This window comes from Monodelphis domestica, chromosome 8 (genome assembly GCF_027887165.1).
Source record: "Monodelphis domestica isolate mMonDom1 chromosome 8, mMonDom1.pri, whole genome shotgun sequence".
Classification (NCBI taxonomy): domain Eukaryota; kingdom Metazoa; phylum Chordata; class Mammalia; order Didelphimorphia; family Didelphidae; genus Monodelphis; species Monodelphis domestica.
In genome coordinates this window covers 260,582,360-260,603,514 of record NC_077234.1, presented here as the reverse complement: position 1 = coordinate 260,603,514, position 21,155 = coordinate 260,582,360, and the positions used below count along the sequence as shown (strand labels likewise).

General features: G+C 39.8%; 1 protein-coding gene across 16 annotated transcripts in view; it reads left to right on the top strand.

The window, feature by feature from the left end:
- Positions 1-21,155, top strand: part of ROBO2 (roundabout guidance receptor 2) — a 608,856-nt gene that overhangs the window by 54,751 nt on the left and 532,950 nt on the right. For all 16 annotated transcript variants that reach the window (XM_056807276.1, XM_056807277.1, XM_056807269.1 and 13 more), the window contains exon 2: positions 5,515-5,841. In XM_056807276.1, the coding sequence (XP_056663254.1) occupies positions 5,515-5,841 (327 nt within the window). The remainder of the gene's footprint in view (positions 1-5,514; positions 5,842-21,155) is intronic.

The following is a 21,155-nucleotide window of genomic DNA, read 5'->3' as shown; positions in this document are numbered from 1 at the left end:
TTGCTTTTAAAGTTATTTATTTTTGTATTTCATTTTTTCCCTTTCCCTCCATTTTTCTTCAGCCTGTCTTATTTGATTTTCGAATTCCCATTTTTCTTTGAAATTTTGCATGTGGTTGCTTGCATCTCACTGTCATCTATTGACTCTGTGCCTTGTTCTTTGTGTTAGGGGTGCCTTTTGCTGTTTGCTCATTTTCCTAGCCCTGGGCATTCTAAAAGTTACTAATTTTGTCACCTCTGCTGATGCCTTGCTGGACTCTGGACTATTTTCCCCTGGGGCTAAGGAGTTCACCACAGAGGAGGCTTGAAAGGGCCAGTAGCTGTGGACTTATTGTGCTTTGGTTCTGGCTGGCGTCAGGGCCTGGGACTTCAAAAGTTGGGTCTGGGGTATAAGGGTACTTTGTTGTTGATATAGTCCATGTCCTGGGATCCCAAAGTTGGCCTGTGCCCAGGCTCAGAATTTGGCATAGTAGTTGTGTGTGTGTGCAATGTTTGTGTGTGTGTGTGTGTGTGTGTGTGTGTGTGTGTGTGTGTGTGTGTATGTGTTGGTGTTGTCAGCATTTCTCTGTGTGTAGTTTTGTTTCTGGTTCTCCCTTATCCTGTAAAATTGACTTTGTTTGCCTACCTTTCAAGTTGTGTTCTGGGGGAGAGCCCTCTCACACTGCCCTGTTGTTGCTTTTTGACTCCAGTCATTTTGAGGGGCTTTTTGAAGATTGGTTTGGAAGGCCTGTCAGAGAGATTTCACCTACAAAGTGTCTATCTTGGGCTCCACCTCTTCCCTTCTATTTCTCAAGAAGGATTTAGAACATTTTTTCATATTTTTCATATATTCATATTGATAGCCTTTATTTTTTCCTCTGAAAACTACTCATTTAGATTCTTTGACCTCTGGTCAATTGAGAAATGACTTATGTTCTTATAAATTTGACTTATTTCTTTAAGTAATTGAGAAATGAGACTTTTATCAGAGAAGTTTGTTGTAAAATTTTTTCCCAGTTTGTTGTTTCCCTTTTAATCTTTGTTATATTGGTTTTGTTTGTACAATTCCTTTTAAATTTGATATAGACAAAATTATTCATTTTATATAACACACTGAGATTTTTAGAAATCACCATAATTGGTTATTAGAGTATATTATTTGTGTTCTGACTTAAAAGTTATCTATATATACAACTACTGCTCATATTTCATATATAATTTTTTTCTAAGAGAAAAAAGTGTTGTTGAACCTTAATGGTATATGATTGTCAGTGTTTCTACACAAGTAGATGAAATAATTTAGTATGGACTTTTTCCTTTTATTTTTAAATATAAGATAGAAAGTAGGGAATAGTTTGACTCAGTTATATAATCATTGTATTGTAGTGGTCTCCATTCTTTTTGTTATATAACAGTGTTGTCAAAGTTAAACAGAAATGTTTCCCTATGAGCATATGGACTTAGAAAACCACAGAGTCAAATTAACATTAACCATGTGGTATAGTATTTTTATTTATTTTGTTTAACATCTTAATTTAAGACCACACTGAGTTTTTTCAGACTGCCAGAGATGAGTGAGTTTTATATCTCAGTAGAGATATAATTTTGTCAAAGTATGTTTGTACTTTCTGCAGGTTAAAAAAAAATTCTCATCTTTCTATATTCCTAAATGGTCATTATGGCTCACTGTCAAATGCAATGCAGTGAGGATTTAGAATTTCCCTGTTTAGGATGTAAGCTTATTAAATACAGTATTTCACTCTTGCCTATACATCCCCATTATTTAATACTGGAGAATAGTAAATACATAACAAGTGCTATTTTTTTTAAATGATGAGGCGTCAATAAAATGTCTTGCTGTTTATTATGACACATCCATGGTTTTTATTGTTTCTATTACCTAAAAAGAAGGAAATTCAATGACACTAAGGGTCAGAATAAAACTATTTTAAGTTAGAATAGTTTCCTTTTTTTTTGCATATCATCCTAAATAGCTTACTTTATTCATTTTGTCTATATATACTTCTTCTAATTACTATCAGAATGATAAAAATTTTAAAAGTTATAAATATCTTTTTATGTGTGAATATAAACTATTTGACCTTATTGAATCCCTTAATTTTTTCCTCTTTCTTATTTACTTTTTCATGATTCTCTTGAAATTTTTATTTGCACAATCAAAATTTCTGTTTGAGACTGATCTTCAGGAATGCTTGGAAATCCATTTTATTAAATGACCATAGTTTCTCCTGAAAGAGTATGTGATTCTTGGTTGTAAATCCAGTTCCCTTGTCTTCCAGAATATTATATCCCAAGCCTTCTGGTCTTTCAATGTGGACTCTGCCAGATCTATGTAATCCTGACTGGGGCTCTATGATATTTGAGTTGTTTCTTTCTGGCTGTTTGCTGTATTTTCTCCTTGACCTCAGAGCTCTTGAACTTGGTTACAACATTCCTTAGAGTTGTCATTTGGAGATTAATTATAGGAGATACTCTGTGGATTCTTTTTCTATTTTTGCCCTCTATTTCTATTTTAGTCTCTCATTCAAGAATAGCAGGGCAGTTTTCTTTGATAATTTCTTGTAATATGATGTCTAGGCTTTTTGTTTGTTTGTTTGTTATGATTTTTGGGTAGTCCAACAATTCTTGAATTATCTATTTTCCAGGTCACTTGTTTTTTCAATAAGATATTTCATATTCTCTTCTATTTTATCATTCTTTTGATTTTGTTATATTGTTTCTTGATGTCTCATGAAGTCATTTGCCCTATTCTAATTTTTATAAAATAATTTTCTTCTATGACCTTTTGATCCTCCTTACCATTTGGTACATTCCTCTTTTCATGGAACTCTTTTCTTCACTGGATTCTTAAAAATCTCTCCATCCAGCAGGTCATTTGTGTGTTTTAGGTAATTATTTTCTTCATTGGATTTTCCTGCCTCTTTTCCTACTTGGCCAATTTTGCTTCTTAATCTATTTTGTCTTTGCATTACTTTCATTTCTTTTTCTCTGCTGATTCTGCCTCCTTTGCTGATGGACTGCAGGACTTAAGAGTCCTCTGAATTATTTTACCCTGGGTCTAGGGGCTTCACCATGGGCTTGAACATGCCAAGTGCTATTAATTTTTAGGCCTCACTGTCAGCTGGTGCCAGACAAGAGACTTCAAAGAGTGGGTGTGGAGTGCTCTGTGTCCAGGTTTGAAACCTGATGCAGTAGTTGGAGGGTGGTAGGCTCATTCTTTGTGTACAGTTTTAACTTTGGTGCATCATTGCCCAGTGAAAATTGACTCTGCCTACTTTTCAAGTTATTTTCAGCAAGAAAAAAAAATCACTCAGTTTCCCTGTTGGTTTTGTGACTTGTGTTGATTTGAGGTACTATTTTAAGTTTGTTTGAGTGGATTTTTGGAGCAGTTCCTTATAGCTTTTGCAGCTACTAAGCTTCAATCTTGTCTCTGCCTTCAGAATAAATTTTCTTTGAGAAAGAACTGAATTTAAAAAAATAAAATAGAAAAGAATAAATTTGAACAACTTTAATGGCAGCCAGTTTAGTCACCAAGCTTTTTGATCCCTGAAATGGTTATTCTAATGGTGAGAAATATTCCAAATCCTATATAATGTTTTTTAGAGGAAAAGTCTTAGCGATATCTTGACCATTATAATGGGAAATATACTGTAAAATTGCTTAAAATGATTTCTTAGTATTTCAAATGAGGCTATTGGCATCCTTTCCACTTTTAAAAAAGAGGGCTCTATCTCTAAGTTTACATTAAATTTATATCAACTTTTGAAGCTAAAAACATAACCTCCATATTAATTGAGCAAAATTTTATGTTCAATTTTAAAAAAAATAATTTCCCTACTTAAAGAACCTGTTCAAATATATAACTAAGTACTAAAACATCACAAATGCTGAGTATCCTATATTCAGAGATCAAATATGAGAGGAGATAGATTTTATATTCTATACTTTTGATTTTGTTATTTTTTTGATATCTCATGAAGTGGAGAGAGAGAGAGACAGAGAGACAGAGAGACACACAGAGAGAGAGAGAGAGAGAGAGAGAGAGAGAGAGAGAGACAGAGAGAGAGAGAGAGAGAGAGAGAGAGAGAGAGAGAGAGACAGAGAGACAGAGAGAGAGAGAGACAGAGGGGGGGGAGACAGAGAGAGAGAGAGAGAGAGAGAGTATGTTGGATAGAATGGTGGAAGTTTAGGAGATGTGTTAAAATTCTGCCTCTGATACATATTACCTGTGTGACCATGGGTAAGTCATATGAATTTGTGTGTCTCCCTAAGACTTATTTATTAGTTTTAGATAATTTGTCATTTCTCTTCTGGAATACGTCATGGACCAAGGAAGCATGAATAATTTAGATTTATGAAAGGAGATGGGAGAATCCAACAATTTCTCCAAGCCATTTATATTAGTGATCCATGATAAACACATCACTCACCCAAGTCCTGACTTTATTTAAATGGGACTGCATGGAATACAGGTAGTCTTCCTTCTATGAATGTAAACACCATATTAAAATTTCATCCTTAAATGTCTTACAGATATTTAATAGATCTTAATTCTGGGAGTAATGCAGAAATCGGGGATGATTTTGGTCTCTAGTTTCATAGACTCTGAGTATCTGTGACTCTGCGACAGAGAGTATTCTACCCATAAAGTGACATAAATAGGAAACATAATAAGTATGTACAAGAGATGAAAAAGATATATTTTTTTGAGTTCTCAAAAAGGGGAAAAGTTATGACCAAGTGGGAGAATCAGGGAAATCTTTATCCAGGTTATGCAGATAAACTGGCCTTTGCATCATACAGCATTTTGAAGTTTTGTAACACTGCAAGGGTCAGAAAATAGTGAACCAAGGCAGCAGGATATTAGGATTTGTGTAGTGTAAGAGAAGAGGAACAAGGGGAGGTAAGAAGTGGCAATAACAGGGTGCGAGTCTGTGAAGAACATTCTGTGCTCAGTTTGTCTGACAGATAATGAGGGTATGCTGTGAGGTTTGAAGCAGGTGAATGACATGAATGTTTCTCGACCTCAGCAGTATTACACGGCTGGGTATCCATTGGGGATTAGTGGAGGAGGACAAAGGCATGTCTAAGAAGGCGAATCGCTCTGGTGGTGTTCAGGTGTCCTTTAGAATGAGACTGGGGTGGCTGCGATTTCTGACCACATTTCAGTGGTCATCTTAGTGGAGAGCTCCTTGGGATCAGCCCCAAGGGGGAACTTTAAGGAGAGGGAGCGCGTAGGACTGGAACATTTCTATACTTAGCTGGGTCAATAGTATTTTTATCGAAAACAGTGCATAGTTCACTGAAGGAGGAGAATGAAGAAGGTTAGAATTCGATCTGTTGCTTAGTTCTCTATGAGACAAGCCAAATGTGCAGAGGTCATCGTTGGCTGGACAAAAGAAAGAGGCAAGGAATGGTTGAGATTTGGTGCACTGCAGGTGTGGAAAGAGAAGCTGAATAAGGAAAACAATTAAAAGTAGAAGCTAAGAATTTCTTCATCTTTTTGTGTCTTTAGGATCACGTCTTCGCCAAGAAGATTTCCCTCCCCGGATTGTTGAGCATCCTTCGGATGTCATCGTCTCCAAGGGAGAGCCAACCACTCTGAACTGCAAGGCCGAGGGCCGGCCGACTCCCACTATAGAGTGGTACAAAGATGGCGAGAGGGTGGAGACGGACAAAGATGATCCGCGATCGCACCGCATGCTGCTGCCCAGTGGATCTCTGTTCTTCTTGCGCATTGTGCACGGACGCAGAAGCAAGCCGGATGAAGGCAGCTACGTCTGTGTGGCGAGGAACTATCTGGGCGAGGCAATGAGCCACAACGCGTCCCTGGAAGTGGCATGTAAGTAAGACAGTGAAAGCATTCATTCCCTCAGTGCACTCGCATTGAGCCAGTTTGGGGAGCTGCGCCAGTTGGGTGGCTTTGATGACTTCACCTTTTCCTAGAAATCTCGCCAGTGAAAGTTCGCCATTTAGGGTTGTGAACTCCAAGACCCAACTCTGCTCGCGGCAGAAATGTTTACAATGGAATTTGTTCTCATGGAAACAGCGTAGCTGGCGCTTAGGTTGTTCAGGTGGCAGTCGGGGCTTTTCCGTTGTGTTCACAGCGATGTTCTGTTTCCTGGGCGATAGGAGCGCGGCGAGCTGGCATTTCCCCCAGCAAACACTGAAGTCTGAATTACGATGTTAGTATAGACTCACTCTTTGGGCTGTTATTCTTTGCTTTGCTCTACATGACTGCATGACGTGCCCAAACGATTTTGGGGTCCTGAAAGCCCTCATTATGTCTTTCATGTCAAGGTCTTCATTCTGTCTGTCATGTTTTATTTCTCCTGTGCAAGGAACGCCCTATATACACCCACTAGGAGTAAACCTTTTCTTTGCTCGTGGGCTCTGCGTGTGAAATTTTTATCTTCTGCCTCTCTGATTGTCAGGCATGTGGCATCATAGGATGAATATTAGTGTTAAGAAATGGCCCTGGTGAACTTCATGGATTTATTAAAATTCTTGTAGTATTTGTATTATGATTCTATTTTTCTCTTAGTTTTACATTTAAAACGAAGGTTCTAAAAAGTAATGATGCTTTTTGGATACGCTAGATACCATCCAACAAACACTTGGGCCATATCGATTTTCTTTGAAAACAGTTCAACAAAACGGCCTATAGAATGACTGCATTCCACTTTTGTAATGTTTTTTGTTTTCTTAACAAATAAAAACAAAAATTTACTGCCTTCAACACATATTATTCTCCTTTTCACTAGAGAGCTTTTGTTATATTGTCTTCTGATTTACATTTTCAATCACTGATGTTAATAGCTGGTCTTTGATTAAATATGCTTTATTATTGCAAAAATAAAACTTTTTTATTCTTTAAGGAGGTTTCAAATTATATGCTATGTATGTTAGGGAAATATAGAACTTGTGCTCACCGACATTATTAGAGAAATTGTCCTCTTTGGGTAGTTCTCCAGAACAGTGAAATTATAGGTCCAATCTTTTGTCTTTTGTTGTTCCAGAACTAATAACAGCTTCACAGTCAATCATGTACCTGACATGATTATTTTATTTTTGTGTCTGTGAAATTAGTGTTAATTCCTTCATAGATTAAATAATAATTTGAGTGTTATCTAAATTAAATAATTTATCTTCCAAAATGAAGTTTTGAGTAAATGCTAAGAGCATAAACAATATTCTGAATAGTGCATAACTAATTTAAAATGGTTTTAAGATCATGAAAACATATTTCTGTGCAATTAATCAACAAATCCCAGTTGCAATTAATTTTACTTTGAAAAACATCATTACGGGATATAGTGTGTTTAAAAAGTACAAATGAAGAAACTGAGATAGAGATCTATGCTATTAAATAGCTCATGTAGAAAATTAGTAGCAAAGTCAATCAATAAACAAAAATTAAATAAAAAAATTAGGACTAAAACCTAATTCTGTTTCTTGATTTTTTTAGGACAAGAGCTCCTATTTTTGACTCTCCTAATTTAGTGCTCTTTCAAAATATGGGTTTTAAAATTAATAATAAATAACAAAATATTATATTTTATAAAGTTTTATTAATAATAAATAAAACAAAAGAACTGCCTGACTTCAGTCTGGTGTCAGGTCCAAGAAAGGAAGAGGGAGGAATTATTGCCACTTAAATCCAATCACACAATGCAGGAAAAGAAAAAAAGGGGATTGTGGGAAATGTAGTCTCTAGGGTTCAAGATTCTAAATCAATACATTTCTCCCTGTGATCCTTTGGGAGACCAGTCATGAAAACATAACTAACTTATAACTTGAACTATAGGTATATGTACACATATTACAGTTTTTAAAGGGAAATTACAATAATTTGGGGTAAGAGGAAAATAAAAGGGAAAAGGAACAAAACCAATGATAGCTAGGTTGACAAAAAGCCAATTTGGAGGCAGCCCCTTTTGTCATAAGAGTATACATTCAAAACAAAGACATTTCAATCCCTCATAGGTCAATTCTCATCCTAGAGTTCACTCTGGATCTTCCGGTGCAGCATGTGGTCTCTGCAGGCATCTGTCTTCCTGGCACATTCTGGATTTTGGGAGGTAGCAAGTTTCTTATCCTAAAATTGCTCAAATTTAAATCAAAGTTCACAACAATAACTTGGCCCCCCTGAGGTGAATAATGACAAACACTGATATCACTCAGGGATGCATGGCTGTTATGAGGTATATGAATCAATTCACAAAAGAAAATCAAAAACATGAAAAAATTCAAATAAAAGAGAAAATGACTTGTGGATGAAATACAAAATGTAAAAGTCTTGTCTAAAACAATCTAATGTCTAAAAAAGTAAAGGAAAAACAAATCTATAATGGGTTTATGAATCAGGGCCCAATTAAAATGACTCAAGAAATTATGCATTTGCCCAATCAATAGCCATAACCATAGAAAGTTTGCCACACCATGAAAGACAGAAAAGGGACTAGATTATAGGAGCCAGGTAGGAGCCAAATTTGAGATACTTGGTAGAATGTGGGACAAAAGGAAGATCTGCCTTTAACACATGTTAAATACCCGTAACCTCAAATCCCAAACAAGTTCAAGTCCTCCTGTCTTGGCTCAAAATTTTCATCAATCCCATCCTGATTGGTTGGTCTCTTTGACCTTGTGCTCGATTGGCATTATGCAGTTTATCTTTGTGCTTTTTTGGCACTGTGCAATGGCTCTTTTCAATTCTCTTGTCTTGGAATCAGACAGAATCATTAAGCAAAGTCTCATAATTTTTTTTAAACAATCAGTGGTATCTTTTTTATAGTCTAAAGCTTTTTGGGTATGCGTTAATATTGGAACAAATGCATTTAAAACTTGTATTACTGAAAAATAAAAAAAAAATTAAAGAAAAATCTTCTCAATACTGTTGATATGTACTTCAAATACAAAAAGGAGAGAAAAAATAAAGCTCAGATATGTGAGATTTAAAATGGTTGAGGTCTTAAACTGTAGTGATCAAAATAGTGGAAGATATAAATTGTGATAGATATAAGAGAGGGTGAGTAAATTTGACCGCAGAAATATGTTTCACTACAGTGTCTTGGTTTTTAAATCAAATATAAGGTGGTCGCCAGGGAAATATTCCCAATTATTCAAATACCCAAGTCAATTGGGTTTTATAGAGATTTTAATTAACAATACAATGAGTAATCAAAGAAAGAGGTAGAGAGTAAGAAAGGAATAAGTATGAAGGGCCTCAAGCCAATATGGCCTAGACCTGAGTCTTAAAAGAGAAATCAGTCAGTTTTTTAACACTCACCACAAGGTCTGACTAAACAAGGATTTTAGTGACACCAGGCCAGCTCCAGAGACTGTTCCAAAGGGCCTCTCTCAAGAGCCTCCAGAGCTCCTACCCCAGAGGGACAGAGCCCCTCAGAGGAGCTCCTCAAGGAGCTCTCCTCCAGAATGAGAATCAGAAATCCAGATCCTCCTGCTCTTCTCTGAGCTCTTATTTTTAAGGGCAAAATCTCCTCTGTCACCTCCCCTAAGTCCTTACATCTACCAGTCACTGTAGATGTTTCTAAAGGACTGCCCATTTTTGAATTAACAGCTGAGTAGTTTTAATCTCTTTAGTAACTCAGGAAAAAATGCTGCTTTGTCGACAAATTTCATTAAGAAAAAACCTCTGAATAAGTTATCACCCTTTTAGGTTTAAGTAGTTTACAAGTTGCCCCACCTTTATAGGTATTTAGTATCCCATTGTATCAATTCTAAAACAGTCATGACTCAAAGGACTTCCTGTCCCTTCCATAAGCATGGATCAAAGCACTTTCATTGTTCAGCAAGCTGTTTTCTGTCCTAAAGCAGTCTTAAGTAGGGTGGAGCAGGGACACTCCCATAGCTAGGAGCCCCCACACTCAAGTAGAGTTCTCACCATCTGCTAGGGAATTTTTTTAAGTAGAAGATTCCCCAATGGGGGAAACCCCTAACATTCATAAGTCTGAGAAATTTTGAGGTTTACAGATACTATATTGCACATGCAATAAAAAATCATTTTTTTAAAAAAAGTTTTAAAAATCAAAAATATATAGCTTAAAATCAGTGACACACTGTGTCAGCCATGTGCGATTACAAAATGATTCAGAATAAAACAGTAACACAGTAGATAATGAACATTTAAAGGAGAACCAAAGTCTCCAAAATTCACACTAGCCCAGTTAATTACAATAGCAAACAAACCCACTGTCATATTTCATATAGGTTGCTGTATGACATAAAAAAAGCTATGAACTGATGGATACTTGTCACACTTTTTACAGATGTAGCAAATCTTTCAACTTTGGCAAACATATTTTTAAACAAAGTAAAACTTATTTGGGTCTAGAAAATCATCAAGAAATCTAGATTATTCTACTGGAAGTAAATTAAAATGAAGAGTTTTGCAGGAGCTCTTTTTTCTGGTTTCATAGAAACACCTTGGTAGGAACATTTCTTTGTTTCTCTACCTTTAAAACAACGTTCTTTATAATATATATAAAATCATCCATTCAGTAACTACTAGTTACTAAAATTATTTCTGAAGACCCCATAAAATTACAATTTAAATTCTTAGCTTATTAAATTCTCCAAAGGTTACACACAATTTAACCAGTTTGTTGGAATCCATCCATCATCATCTATGTGAAAATTAACAAAGGCAACACGTGATCTCCAATGGATCTAGTGACAAGGGTTTGGACAAGATGTTCATGGGCTTATACAATGATATTTTGTTCTTCAGCAAAGGTAAAGGTACAAATTAAAGATCAATACAGGCAAAACATAGTAGCTTAAACTGATTCAGTATTACAGAAAGCTATTGACTAGATTAAAACAGATAAACTTAAAAAAATTAAAACTTAAAGCAATCAGTAAATACAGTAATATAAACCAATGAGAAGGTACAGACAGGCAGTGCAGTCAGAATCCTTTTCACCAATTCCAATAGACTTGTTCACTATTATGGGAGGAGAATTAACTCAAAATAGTTAGCAAGAAACCTCCAGATCTCTTTTAAAGTTTCCTTCCCCTCCCCCGTATTTATTATCCATTTAGATTTCCTTTGTCAGAGGTCTGAATTTCCTCATAGAAGCACAGAGGAGATTCTCCACTCTGCAAATTGAGAGCAATTCAGACTTTTAGAACTTTGTCAAAATGTTTCAGCTTCGTTTGTAGCATAAGCAGCCTGACTTGTGGCATATTCTTGATGAGAAGGAAATAAAGAGGGAAATCTCCAATGAAAATGAAAACTCCCAGGAAAAGAATTAAGCAGATGAAAACTGAACTTTTGAGCTCTACCAAGTCAAACTGTGGCGTCAGAGTTTCAAGCATGCTTTGCAAAAGCATTTTTCCTGAAAGACACTGAATGGGGTTTCTTTACAGAGTAAACAGAAAGAAGCAAAACTTCAAGGGAAAACAATAGCATATTTGCATATAAGAGAAAAACTACTTCTCCTTGGTGTTTTGGGTCAAGAGAAAGAAGGGGGGAAATCAGGCTTATTCTCCCAAACTGACTTTAAATCTACTGATTTGGAACTAGCTGCCCTCCCTGTGAAAAACCTTTAGTAAGAGCCTCCCCAACTCCAGGATCAGCTTAAAAAAGTCTGCTTGAACATGAGAAGGTGTGGGGTTCTTTTCTCCACGCTGAACAATGGCTGTGGCAGGCTAGAAATACACACCTGGAGTGTGGAAAGGGATTGGGGTGGAAAGATTTTTATATGTCACCTTCTGTTGAATAAAAATGGCTGCAATTGGCAGGCTCTTGTGGCAGGTCTGGTCTTGGCAACAGGGTGGAGAGTGGTGAGGGATGCTGGCCAATCAGATGGACAGGAGAAACAGCAGGCAGAGGTAGGCGCAGGTGCCAGGCTGGGGCAGGAGCACAGGCACACCCTGCCACCGGACCCTTGTGGTGGGCTGCGACTGGGCAAACTTGCCATCTTAACTGTAAGGCTATCTGCTCAAAAGCTTAAAAGAACTGCCTGACTTCAGCCTGGTCGCAGGTCCAAGAAAGGAAGAGGGAGGAGTTACCGCAGCCACTTAAATACAATCAGGCAAAAAACGTGGGGACCCAGGAAAAGGAAAAGGGCATTGTGGGAGATGTAGTCTCTAGGGTTCAAGATTCTAAAATACTACAAACTACCTTTAACTCAAGGGTAAAAATGTTTTTGACAGATTGTTGAGTATAGAATCTAAAGACACTGAATTTTTGTCCTCTTATTTTGGATAACTACCCAGTACATTGGAAGCCTTCTTTTAGGTATTTAAATTATTTGTGGGCATCATTAAATCTCTTGTCCTGTTTCTTGTTCTTAGGACACAATGAGCCCACCTCCTTCTCTAATCATAATCCACTAGACAGAAGGTAACATCGAATCTATTTCTTAGAAGCCATATGTTACCGGCGATAAATCATCTGCTACTATTTAAGAGCTGTCATTTCCCTTTGGATTTCCTGTTGGAAAAATTTGTTTGGAAAGTTGGAGCAACTTCCTATGATATTTTTGATGAAATTAGACAGGAATAGATATGGATAAGAACGTGTGGATGGATTATGGTCTGTTCTGATGTAGTTATGAGGTCATACATCCACTGAAGTGTACTTGGTGATATAGAACATGATAAGGATGAGGTATAGTTTAGCTTAGCCCTGTCAAGAAGATCAGGGTCTCAGAATTTCAGTGCTAAATCCCCAATTTCCCATTGGGAATTTCTGACTGGATGTAGGAGAATCATTTCAAGCTCAACAAAACTCATTAACTCCTGAACCCAGCCCTCCCCTTAGTTCTTAGTTTCAGGGGAGTGTTCCACCATTCATAAACCCATTTGCATTCACAACCTCAAAGTCATCGTGGCCTTTTGACGCTTTATCAGTTGGCTAGTCCCCAGCTTCTCTCACATTCATCCCCTTCTCTTACTCATACCGTAATGACCCTCAGACCTGCCTCATTGCCTCTTTCCTAGGCTATTGTAGTTCCCTTCTGGTTGTTCTCTTTCAAATCTCTCCTTTCTTTAATTCATTGCCTGCCAACTGTTATTTCTGAAGTGCACCATGTCTTACCACACCGCTTCCTTGCTCAAGAAACTTCAGTATCTCTTGATCTCCTTAAGGATAAAACAGAAACTTCTCTGGCATTTAAAGTCCTTCACAGTTTGGTTCCAGCCTTGACACAGGTTTTCTCCTAGTGCCTGGAATACTTTCCCTTCTCACCTTGTCTCTTTGCTGAGCTTAAAGACTAACTTCTTTAATACATTTTTAATAATTAAGGAAATTTAACCTCAGTTGACCATGATTATCTTTCCTCCCCTCCAAAAAAATGTGCCTTTGTTTTATGTATGGTTTGTTTTTATTCAACTGTGAACACATTTTACAATATTTCAGCAGCAGAATGTAACCCACTTGGGGAGAAGAACTTGTGAATGTTCTCTCTCTTCCTCCCTCCCTTCTCCACCCATATCTAATTTTTTTGTTATTCACGGGACAATTCCTGGCAGCTGGAAGGCGTTTAATAAATTCATGTTGATTCATGTTTATTAATTGATAATGCCCCTTTCTTTTTTAGCTAAAATGAAGATGCATTTTTTGACGTTAGGCCGTGTGTAACACAAGAAAGCTAATAGTTAAAATTTTAGAGGCAAACAGTACTTTAGAAATCATATAGTCTTCTAAACGATCACCCTAGTGCAAACACCAACAATATGGAAATGGGTTCTGATCGAGGACACATGTAAAACCCAGTGGAATTGCGTGTCCTCTTCCGGAAGGGGTGGGGAAGGGGAGGGAGGGAAAGCCTATGATTCTTGTAAGCAAGGAAACATGCCCTAAATTGGCTGGGGCGTCCCACGAGGAATGGAGTGTGCTGGAGGAGAGCTGGAGGAGCAGTGGCAGTGCGGCTTTTGATGGCTCCACCTCCAAACAGGGACTAGTTATAGAGTGAGACTGTCGGGATGGCGTCCATCCGAGTGCATGTCCATGGGTGAGAGTTGTGTGAGCCGGGCAGACAAGACGCTATCTGCCTCAGTGGAGGGAATGAGCTCACGTATCTGTTGAGGCCACAGGTTCTTAGGTGGTCAGCGAGACACATTTCTTTTCCTTGGGAGGGGATCTATTTGTCCTTTCAGAAAAACATCACCTGGGTGACTCTGAGAGAAGCCCTTCTGGGTTTTGTTTATTAAGTGATTAAAAACCCAAATAGCTTTTGTTTCATTTTAAGGAAACAAATGTGACTTGGACTCTGTTGCTTTGTGTCTATTTAACCCTAAAAATTTAAATAAAAGATCTTCCATTGCAAAATGAGATTATGTGATTTACATAAAGCCAAACCATTCTTTGGATCGTTTCATTAAACTGCTGACGTATTACTAGTTTAATTGACTTTTCTTTGTGTTGATCAGCCGGTTTCCTGATGGTTTCATTTCTGTACCTTCTTTATTTGGAGGAAACGGAAGAGAAAAGACTTGCAGAATATTTCATTGTCAGCCGTGAGTGCTCACGCGTAGAAGGGAGACCTTTTTGTGGGGCCTATTATGTGGCCACGGACTTTGAGTGCCCAGAAATAGTGAGGCTACTTTGATTTCTGATCCAGGCATGCGAGGAGGCTCTTCCACGCATTTGGCTGGGGACTGTCGTCGTAGGCTGGAGCCAGACTCCTTCGAAGCAGTAGTCAATAATGAGCACCTCACTGTGGGGTCGGATCTTTCCTGCGAACTTGTCGGGCCTTTCTGCGCTGGCTTCACGGTCATGCGGCTATTCAGTGCGCTGGCCCACAGCCTCTGCTGCCACCTAGCAGTCATGCATCACGGCGGAAGACTGCAATAGCCTGATTGTGGCTCTGCGGCTGGGGTGGATGAAGAGTTTCCAAAGGGTGCTATCGCTTCATCGCGCGGAATCCCACCCTGGGCTGCTGCTGTGTCCCTCTGAGGGCTCGAGGGCTTTTAGGAGCTGCCGAGGGAAGGCCATCCGCAGGTCTTGCCTTCCACCGGCTGCTCCGTTTCGGTCTCAGTGTTTAGAATATCTTTTTCTGCTGCCGTCAGGCCAGTGTTCCAGACCGACGTCCATCCGCAGGTCCGGGATTGTGGGCAGGAAGCTGCCCACCCTCGCGACCTCTAACCAACCCTTCCGCTTCCTGGACAAAATTCTACCCTTTCAGGACAGAGTGTGTGAGCTGAAACGGGACTCGCTTCCGTTCCGTTTGAGGCCGACTCATTAGCTCACTTTCATCAGCATCTCTCGGCCTTCTCGGTGCCTAGAGCAAGGGTTAAAAGTGAACCAGCAGAAGCCCCGTCCTTGGGGAACACGAGCTGCCATGCATGCACTCGTCGCAGTTCTCTAAGGAAGAGCAAAGGTTCATCCTGTTTCAGGGTGCAGCACCGGGGGCCGCGTGGAGGGAGCAGGAGAGACCCTCACACAGAGGGGTGTGGCGGCCCCCAGAGAGGGCAGCCATAGCCCCAGGTGTTAAGTATGTGGCAGCGGCTTGATCTATGGACCACTCCAAGAGAGAACGTGGCCTCAATGAAAATCCATGAGAAATTGATGAAGTCCCCGATTCCTTCCTCCTTCCTTCTTGTCAGGGCTGTGCCAGTGCCCGAGTCCCATGCAATGAGGCGCCGCAGACGTGGATCTCTCCCCCACTTTTCTTCCTTCTAAAGGGCTTTTTAGATTAACCGGGATTGGCCGTGGCTTTGACGCCCAAATAAAGAGTACCAGTGTTGAAAGTAGACTTTTAGTGCTACTACAAAAGAGGGACCGGCTTCAGATTCATGATTCCATTGGAATACGGGGCCCAGACGGAGTTCCATGACTGCCCAGTGGCTTTTTGCACTTCCCTATTTCAGGGCTCCTGGTTGAAGTATATGGAAAGCAAAGGTCCTGCATTATTTATAGGTTACAGAGTGCCCAAGAGCAAAGCTTTGCAAACATAATGATCCAGTTTATTTTAAATGGCAAACCAAATGGATGCTTTATCTGTCCTAATAAAAGAGGTCACAGTGGAGACATTTAGTAGGAGAGGTCACAGGTGGTGGGCAAACTGAGTGATGGAAAGTCTTCATACTTGAAAGGAGTGATTCGGGGGTGCCTTTGATAGACTTTCCATCCATATGTTCTCCTTAATAATATCACCATTCCTGAATGAATCTCGAATCCCTGAACCCCCTCCCGCTGGGCTTGCTTTTTTCCTGATTATAGTCTGTCCCCTTCCATGACAACCGTGGAATTTCAGAGCTTCTGCCATCTTTCTCCTGCTCTGGAGCCATTGCACAGCCCTTTAAAGTCATCTAAGGGATGTTTATGAAGAAGAGATGGAGCCCAACCTGGTAGCTAGTGATCAGGGTTCAGAGTGAGGAAGGCCAGACCTAGTAGAAATTTGGGTCAGATCCTTGAACTCCCCCTTTCCCATGGAGCTCCCTAGAATATTTTTCTAGGCTACGGAGGGATTTCTGTTGTAGGTGGTAAAATGGAGGGAAACAGGTAGGGAAAGGAAGGGAAGGGAGCCGGGGGTCCCTTTCTGCTCCGGGGAGCCCAATATGGACCGAGCTTTTCCTTCTGTCTATGGTTTTGCTAGGAATAGTTTCAAGTTGAATGAAACCAGACTTTAGTGACAGCTCCCAAAAGTTAGATCTCCTGCAGGTATATGGGGACCAAAGGCTCTCATCCCTGGCAAGGCTCTTCTCTAGAAAAGGCGCCCAAACTCAGCTTCTCCCTTCTTTTGCTATCTCCTCAGGAAGTGGGAGGTGTCTGAGGAAGTTGGGGTAGAAGCAGAGGATCCTGGGAGTTGTAGTCTCCCAGGGTTCAGAGCCATTTTGAAATCCACACTTGAGTCAAGATGAAATGATGGAGAAATAGAGGGAGAAAATCCTTCCTAACTTAATAAAGGATTGTTGATAACTATCCTCCATGTTTGCTCTCTGCCCTGTCTCGTGTTTCTTTATCACTTTTTCCCTCTTGGATACTTTAGAATGGTAATTTCCAAACAGATGACACATTATTTTTATTATCCCCCCAAATCGTCTCTGCACTTTTCATAAAAGTCTATGTCCATAATTTTCTCAGCTCATGTTTTATTCAAATGACATGAATAATTCATCACAATTTTATAACAAAACATCAACAGTGTTAAGCATATGATAAAATAACATGAAATAGAGGTTGTATTTATACCATACTTTATAATTTTCACATTTAAAATGATAACACCCATCCTAATAGATTTAGAAATGGTAGGGACTAAATCTCAGCTAGTTCCTTTATTTTAGAAATGAGCTGAGGAGCAGGATGTGTTTTCTAAGGTCACAGGAAATATCAGAGAGCATATTGGAACTGGAACCTTCTCTCTTTGAACTACCCTGTCCTGCTTTCCCTCAGTATTCTATTGCTAGGATTAGGAAATGACACTCCTTTTTAGGGGGGCGCTCCCTACCTTTTACTGACTCATTGTCCACGTTCCTTCAAGTCTGGGCCCTGTGGTTTTGTCACACGAATTGCTAATGTTTTAAGGGCCATTTCATGAATTAAACGATTAATGTTCTAGTGCCCAGCTCCTTCAGACAATGTCTCATTCACATAGCCTGGGGCCCTGGTAGAGAAGGCTTCTTGGGCTGATTGGATCGCCTTCAGGGCCTGCCACGCTGACCCCCAGTACTGATCACTTGAGTTCAGCCGAGCTCTCCAGCAGCTTGGCGGAGGACGGCTGCCTGGTGTCTCCGGGGTGTTTTCAACGTTACAAGTTGGGGCGTGGGCCCGATCAACAAGTAGACAAAAGGGAAGTATAGAAGATTTATCCCTGGCTGTCTCCTGTGAGGGGATCCGGAGCCCTTTGCAGGATGCTCACCTGCATTCCATGTGGAGCTGCCATCCGACTCTCCCTTGGGTCGAGAACGCTCTCACAGCCATCAGTGCCCAACCCTGAGTCGGTGCAGAGCGAGAACGCGAGAACAACGTGCGCCAGTGACCAGGAAGGCAGCCCGAGCAGGCCCCGTGGGAAGCCCAGAGCTTGGTCAGACGTGGAGGATGGCCAGCATCGTCTCGGCATCGCTTCCAGCCCTCCTGACTCGCCTGACCGGCCACTGGCCTGGGATGACTGGAGGACAGACTGAGACGAGATGGCCCGCCTCGTGCAGCTCTGCTTCCCCTACGTCCAGTTCAGGAGCGAGTCGAGGCTCCACCCTCTGGTGCCGGGGGTCCTCTTTGAAATGAAGGGCGAAGAGGAAGGAGAATGAGTGACAGACGCTCGAGATCATGGAGTAGGAGGAGCTGGCCTCTACACGCTCTTTTGTATCCAGTCCTCTGAGCACAATCGCTTTACTTTGTGTTTTGTCTTTTGAGCTTAAAATGTTCTTTTGAGAAGGCTTGCGTGGGCTTTGCCAGACCGCCAAAGAGAGTTTTATCTGTTCACCGCCCGTTAATGCCTGTCGGTCACCTACTTGTCTCCCCTGCAAGGATATGAAGGCCTTGCTGATGGATCAGTCACGCGTGGAAAAGGGGTGTATCCAACAGTACTGACTGTGGCCCAGTTTCCTTCTAGAGCTGGAATCTGCCTCCATATAAGGCAGACGGAGGGAGGCGCCGTGTATTCTCTTTTTAGCTAGGAAACACGTTGTATTGCTTTCCTGCTTATAAACCATTTCGTTCCAAAGAACTGAAGACAATGGCGGGCTATAAAAGCTCGTAGTTCATGACTACACATTGTAGGCTTCAGGTTCAGTTCTGTAGCTCTGATTAGCGGAAGTAGCTGTGGTGAGTTTTCTCTTCACTCCAGGTCTTAGTATCCTTAGCCGTCAAGTGCTTAAATGCGATCCGCTAACATTCTGGGATTATTTGTATGGACTAGGAGGACTCTGACAATTCTAGCTTAACATCTCTGCTCTATGAAGTCTCTAATCTTCTGAGGTAACAGAAAATTAAGCTAATTGCATTTGGTGGGCTAAATCTGCCTCCCCTGGAACACAGATCTTGACTCCAGTGACGTCTGAGAGAAGCCACAGGAGAGGATTGTTTTCTCTCTTGGTCTGCTTTGCATTTTTCTCATGCAAAAATGGTTGTGTTTAATATTCCTCTAGCCCTTCCCCACCAAGCAGCCGTATCTGTTCAATCAAACTGCCCCTACTAGATCCATCTAAAAAACCCTTCTGAAGTACTTGCTCTTCTCTGTAAGGCAAGTCTGATTCCATGTTGGTAATGGACACGTTGGGGTCTGACATGCATCGTCTTTTTGTCCCCTTAAAAGGAAAAGCTTTGAGGGTGAAACACTGTTCGGTATTAAACAGATTCTGGAATCTCACCTTTGACACGATGATGTACAAATCGCCATGATCTGCTTGTGTAAAGAGGAAAAAGGCAATAGTACAGTTAATCACGTTTAAGCGCTTTCTATGGTTGCTTTCTGGGAAGCCTGGCCATTATTCATTGACTGTATTAAGGACCTTTAATCTTTCACAAGGAGCTATTCAGGACATTCCAATTTCATGGACATAAATAAATATTTGTGAGAAATAGGAAAATAGTTTGTTTATAAATGCCGGATGGTCTAACCATAATAGAATCAGAAGGGTAGAAAAGATATTAGGAAGACTTTTTATAAAATCTACTCATTCATGGCCTTTCAAAGGCGAAATCCCACGTGCCCAGGTTCATAGAGCTAGTTAAAGAAGAGCCAGGATCCCAATGAAGATATCTTGACTTGTGGTTCAGGCTGTGTCCCATTCCTTCTTTCTCTGGAGCATCCTAGGGAATCGCTTTGACTTGGCAAGAACCTACCTCATTTATCCCACACAATTTGAGGGAGCTACAGTTTGGGAACTTAATTTCAATTTCCCTAAGTTGATAACAGAAAAGAACTATGTAAATCTGCTCTGACGGATGAACATTTTCCTTTCCCTTTTTTAAAAAACATGAAAACAACAATCAAGGATGGGAAATTTAATAACTGGTGCCCTTTGACCTATGTATATATTTTAAATAATAAGTGGTTCTGTCAACTAAGTACCTCTAAAATATTAAATATAAACATATCTAATATGTTTAAATGTAACTAGTATAAAGTGAGAAAATTTTATTGAGGAAAATGATCATCTACTTAAAAATAAATTTTGAGCATTGTTATACAAAGTCCTAATGACACGTTTAATAGCTTCTCTTAAAATATTTCTTAAAGAACCATATTTGAAGTAGACAATTGATTGCTGTCTTTTGTGCTATAAAGAGGACAAAAATGGCATGACTTTGTTGGGATTACAGCACAGAGTGTTAACTCTTCTAAGACTTCTTATTGAGTTTATGTATAGCCTGCATTTTTCTTTAAGACTGCTTATACATGTTTTCAAATCTTTGTCTTCTCTTTTTTTTTATCTTGAGATTCCCTGAAATTATAGTTGTTCTAGATTATGATCAGGTTATTTTTTGTCAACTTTTTTACTTTGGGTTTCATTTTAAATAGTGAACTTTCTAAATGATCATCCTAGTGGAAACATCAGCAACATGGAAATATGTTCTGATCATGGACATGTATTTTGATAAAATTCAAAATTTAAAATTTTTTGTTTGAGAAAGACCTTCAAGGAAAGAAGCTTGCTGTCTCCTAAAATCCAAAGAATGAACTGTTTGCAGAAAGATGCCTGAAAAATCTACACTACATCAGGAAGATCCAGAATGAACTTTGGGTGTGGTTGATTGAACTGAAGGTTGATTGAACATTTATTTGAATGTATACTCTTATGCCAAAAGGGGACTGCCTCCTAAGTGTTTTTTGTGAATGCATCCAGCAAACATTGGTTTTGCTGTCTCTCTTTTATTCCCCTCTTATCTCTAACTATTGTAGTTTCCTTTTTGGAGATGAAATTTTGGGTGCATCTGTAGTTAGAAGATTTTGGAAGTACACCATGATTATATTAAGAGTTCAGTTGGGGAGACTAGTCTCCCAATCACCATCAGGGGCTAGCAACCAGGGATGTATACACTGAAGGATTAGCTGTAGGGGAGGAAGGTCTATGACCCACGGGTGCTAGCAATTGACAAATATCAGAAACAAGTGACTGACCCCCTGGACTGTCCAAAGCCAAGTTTAAACCACTATTGGTACATGTGAGATTCAGGAAATGATGTCAAGAACCGCCTTTATACTTCCTGTCACTTCCTGTGAGAGGGGATTTTTGTGG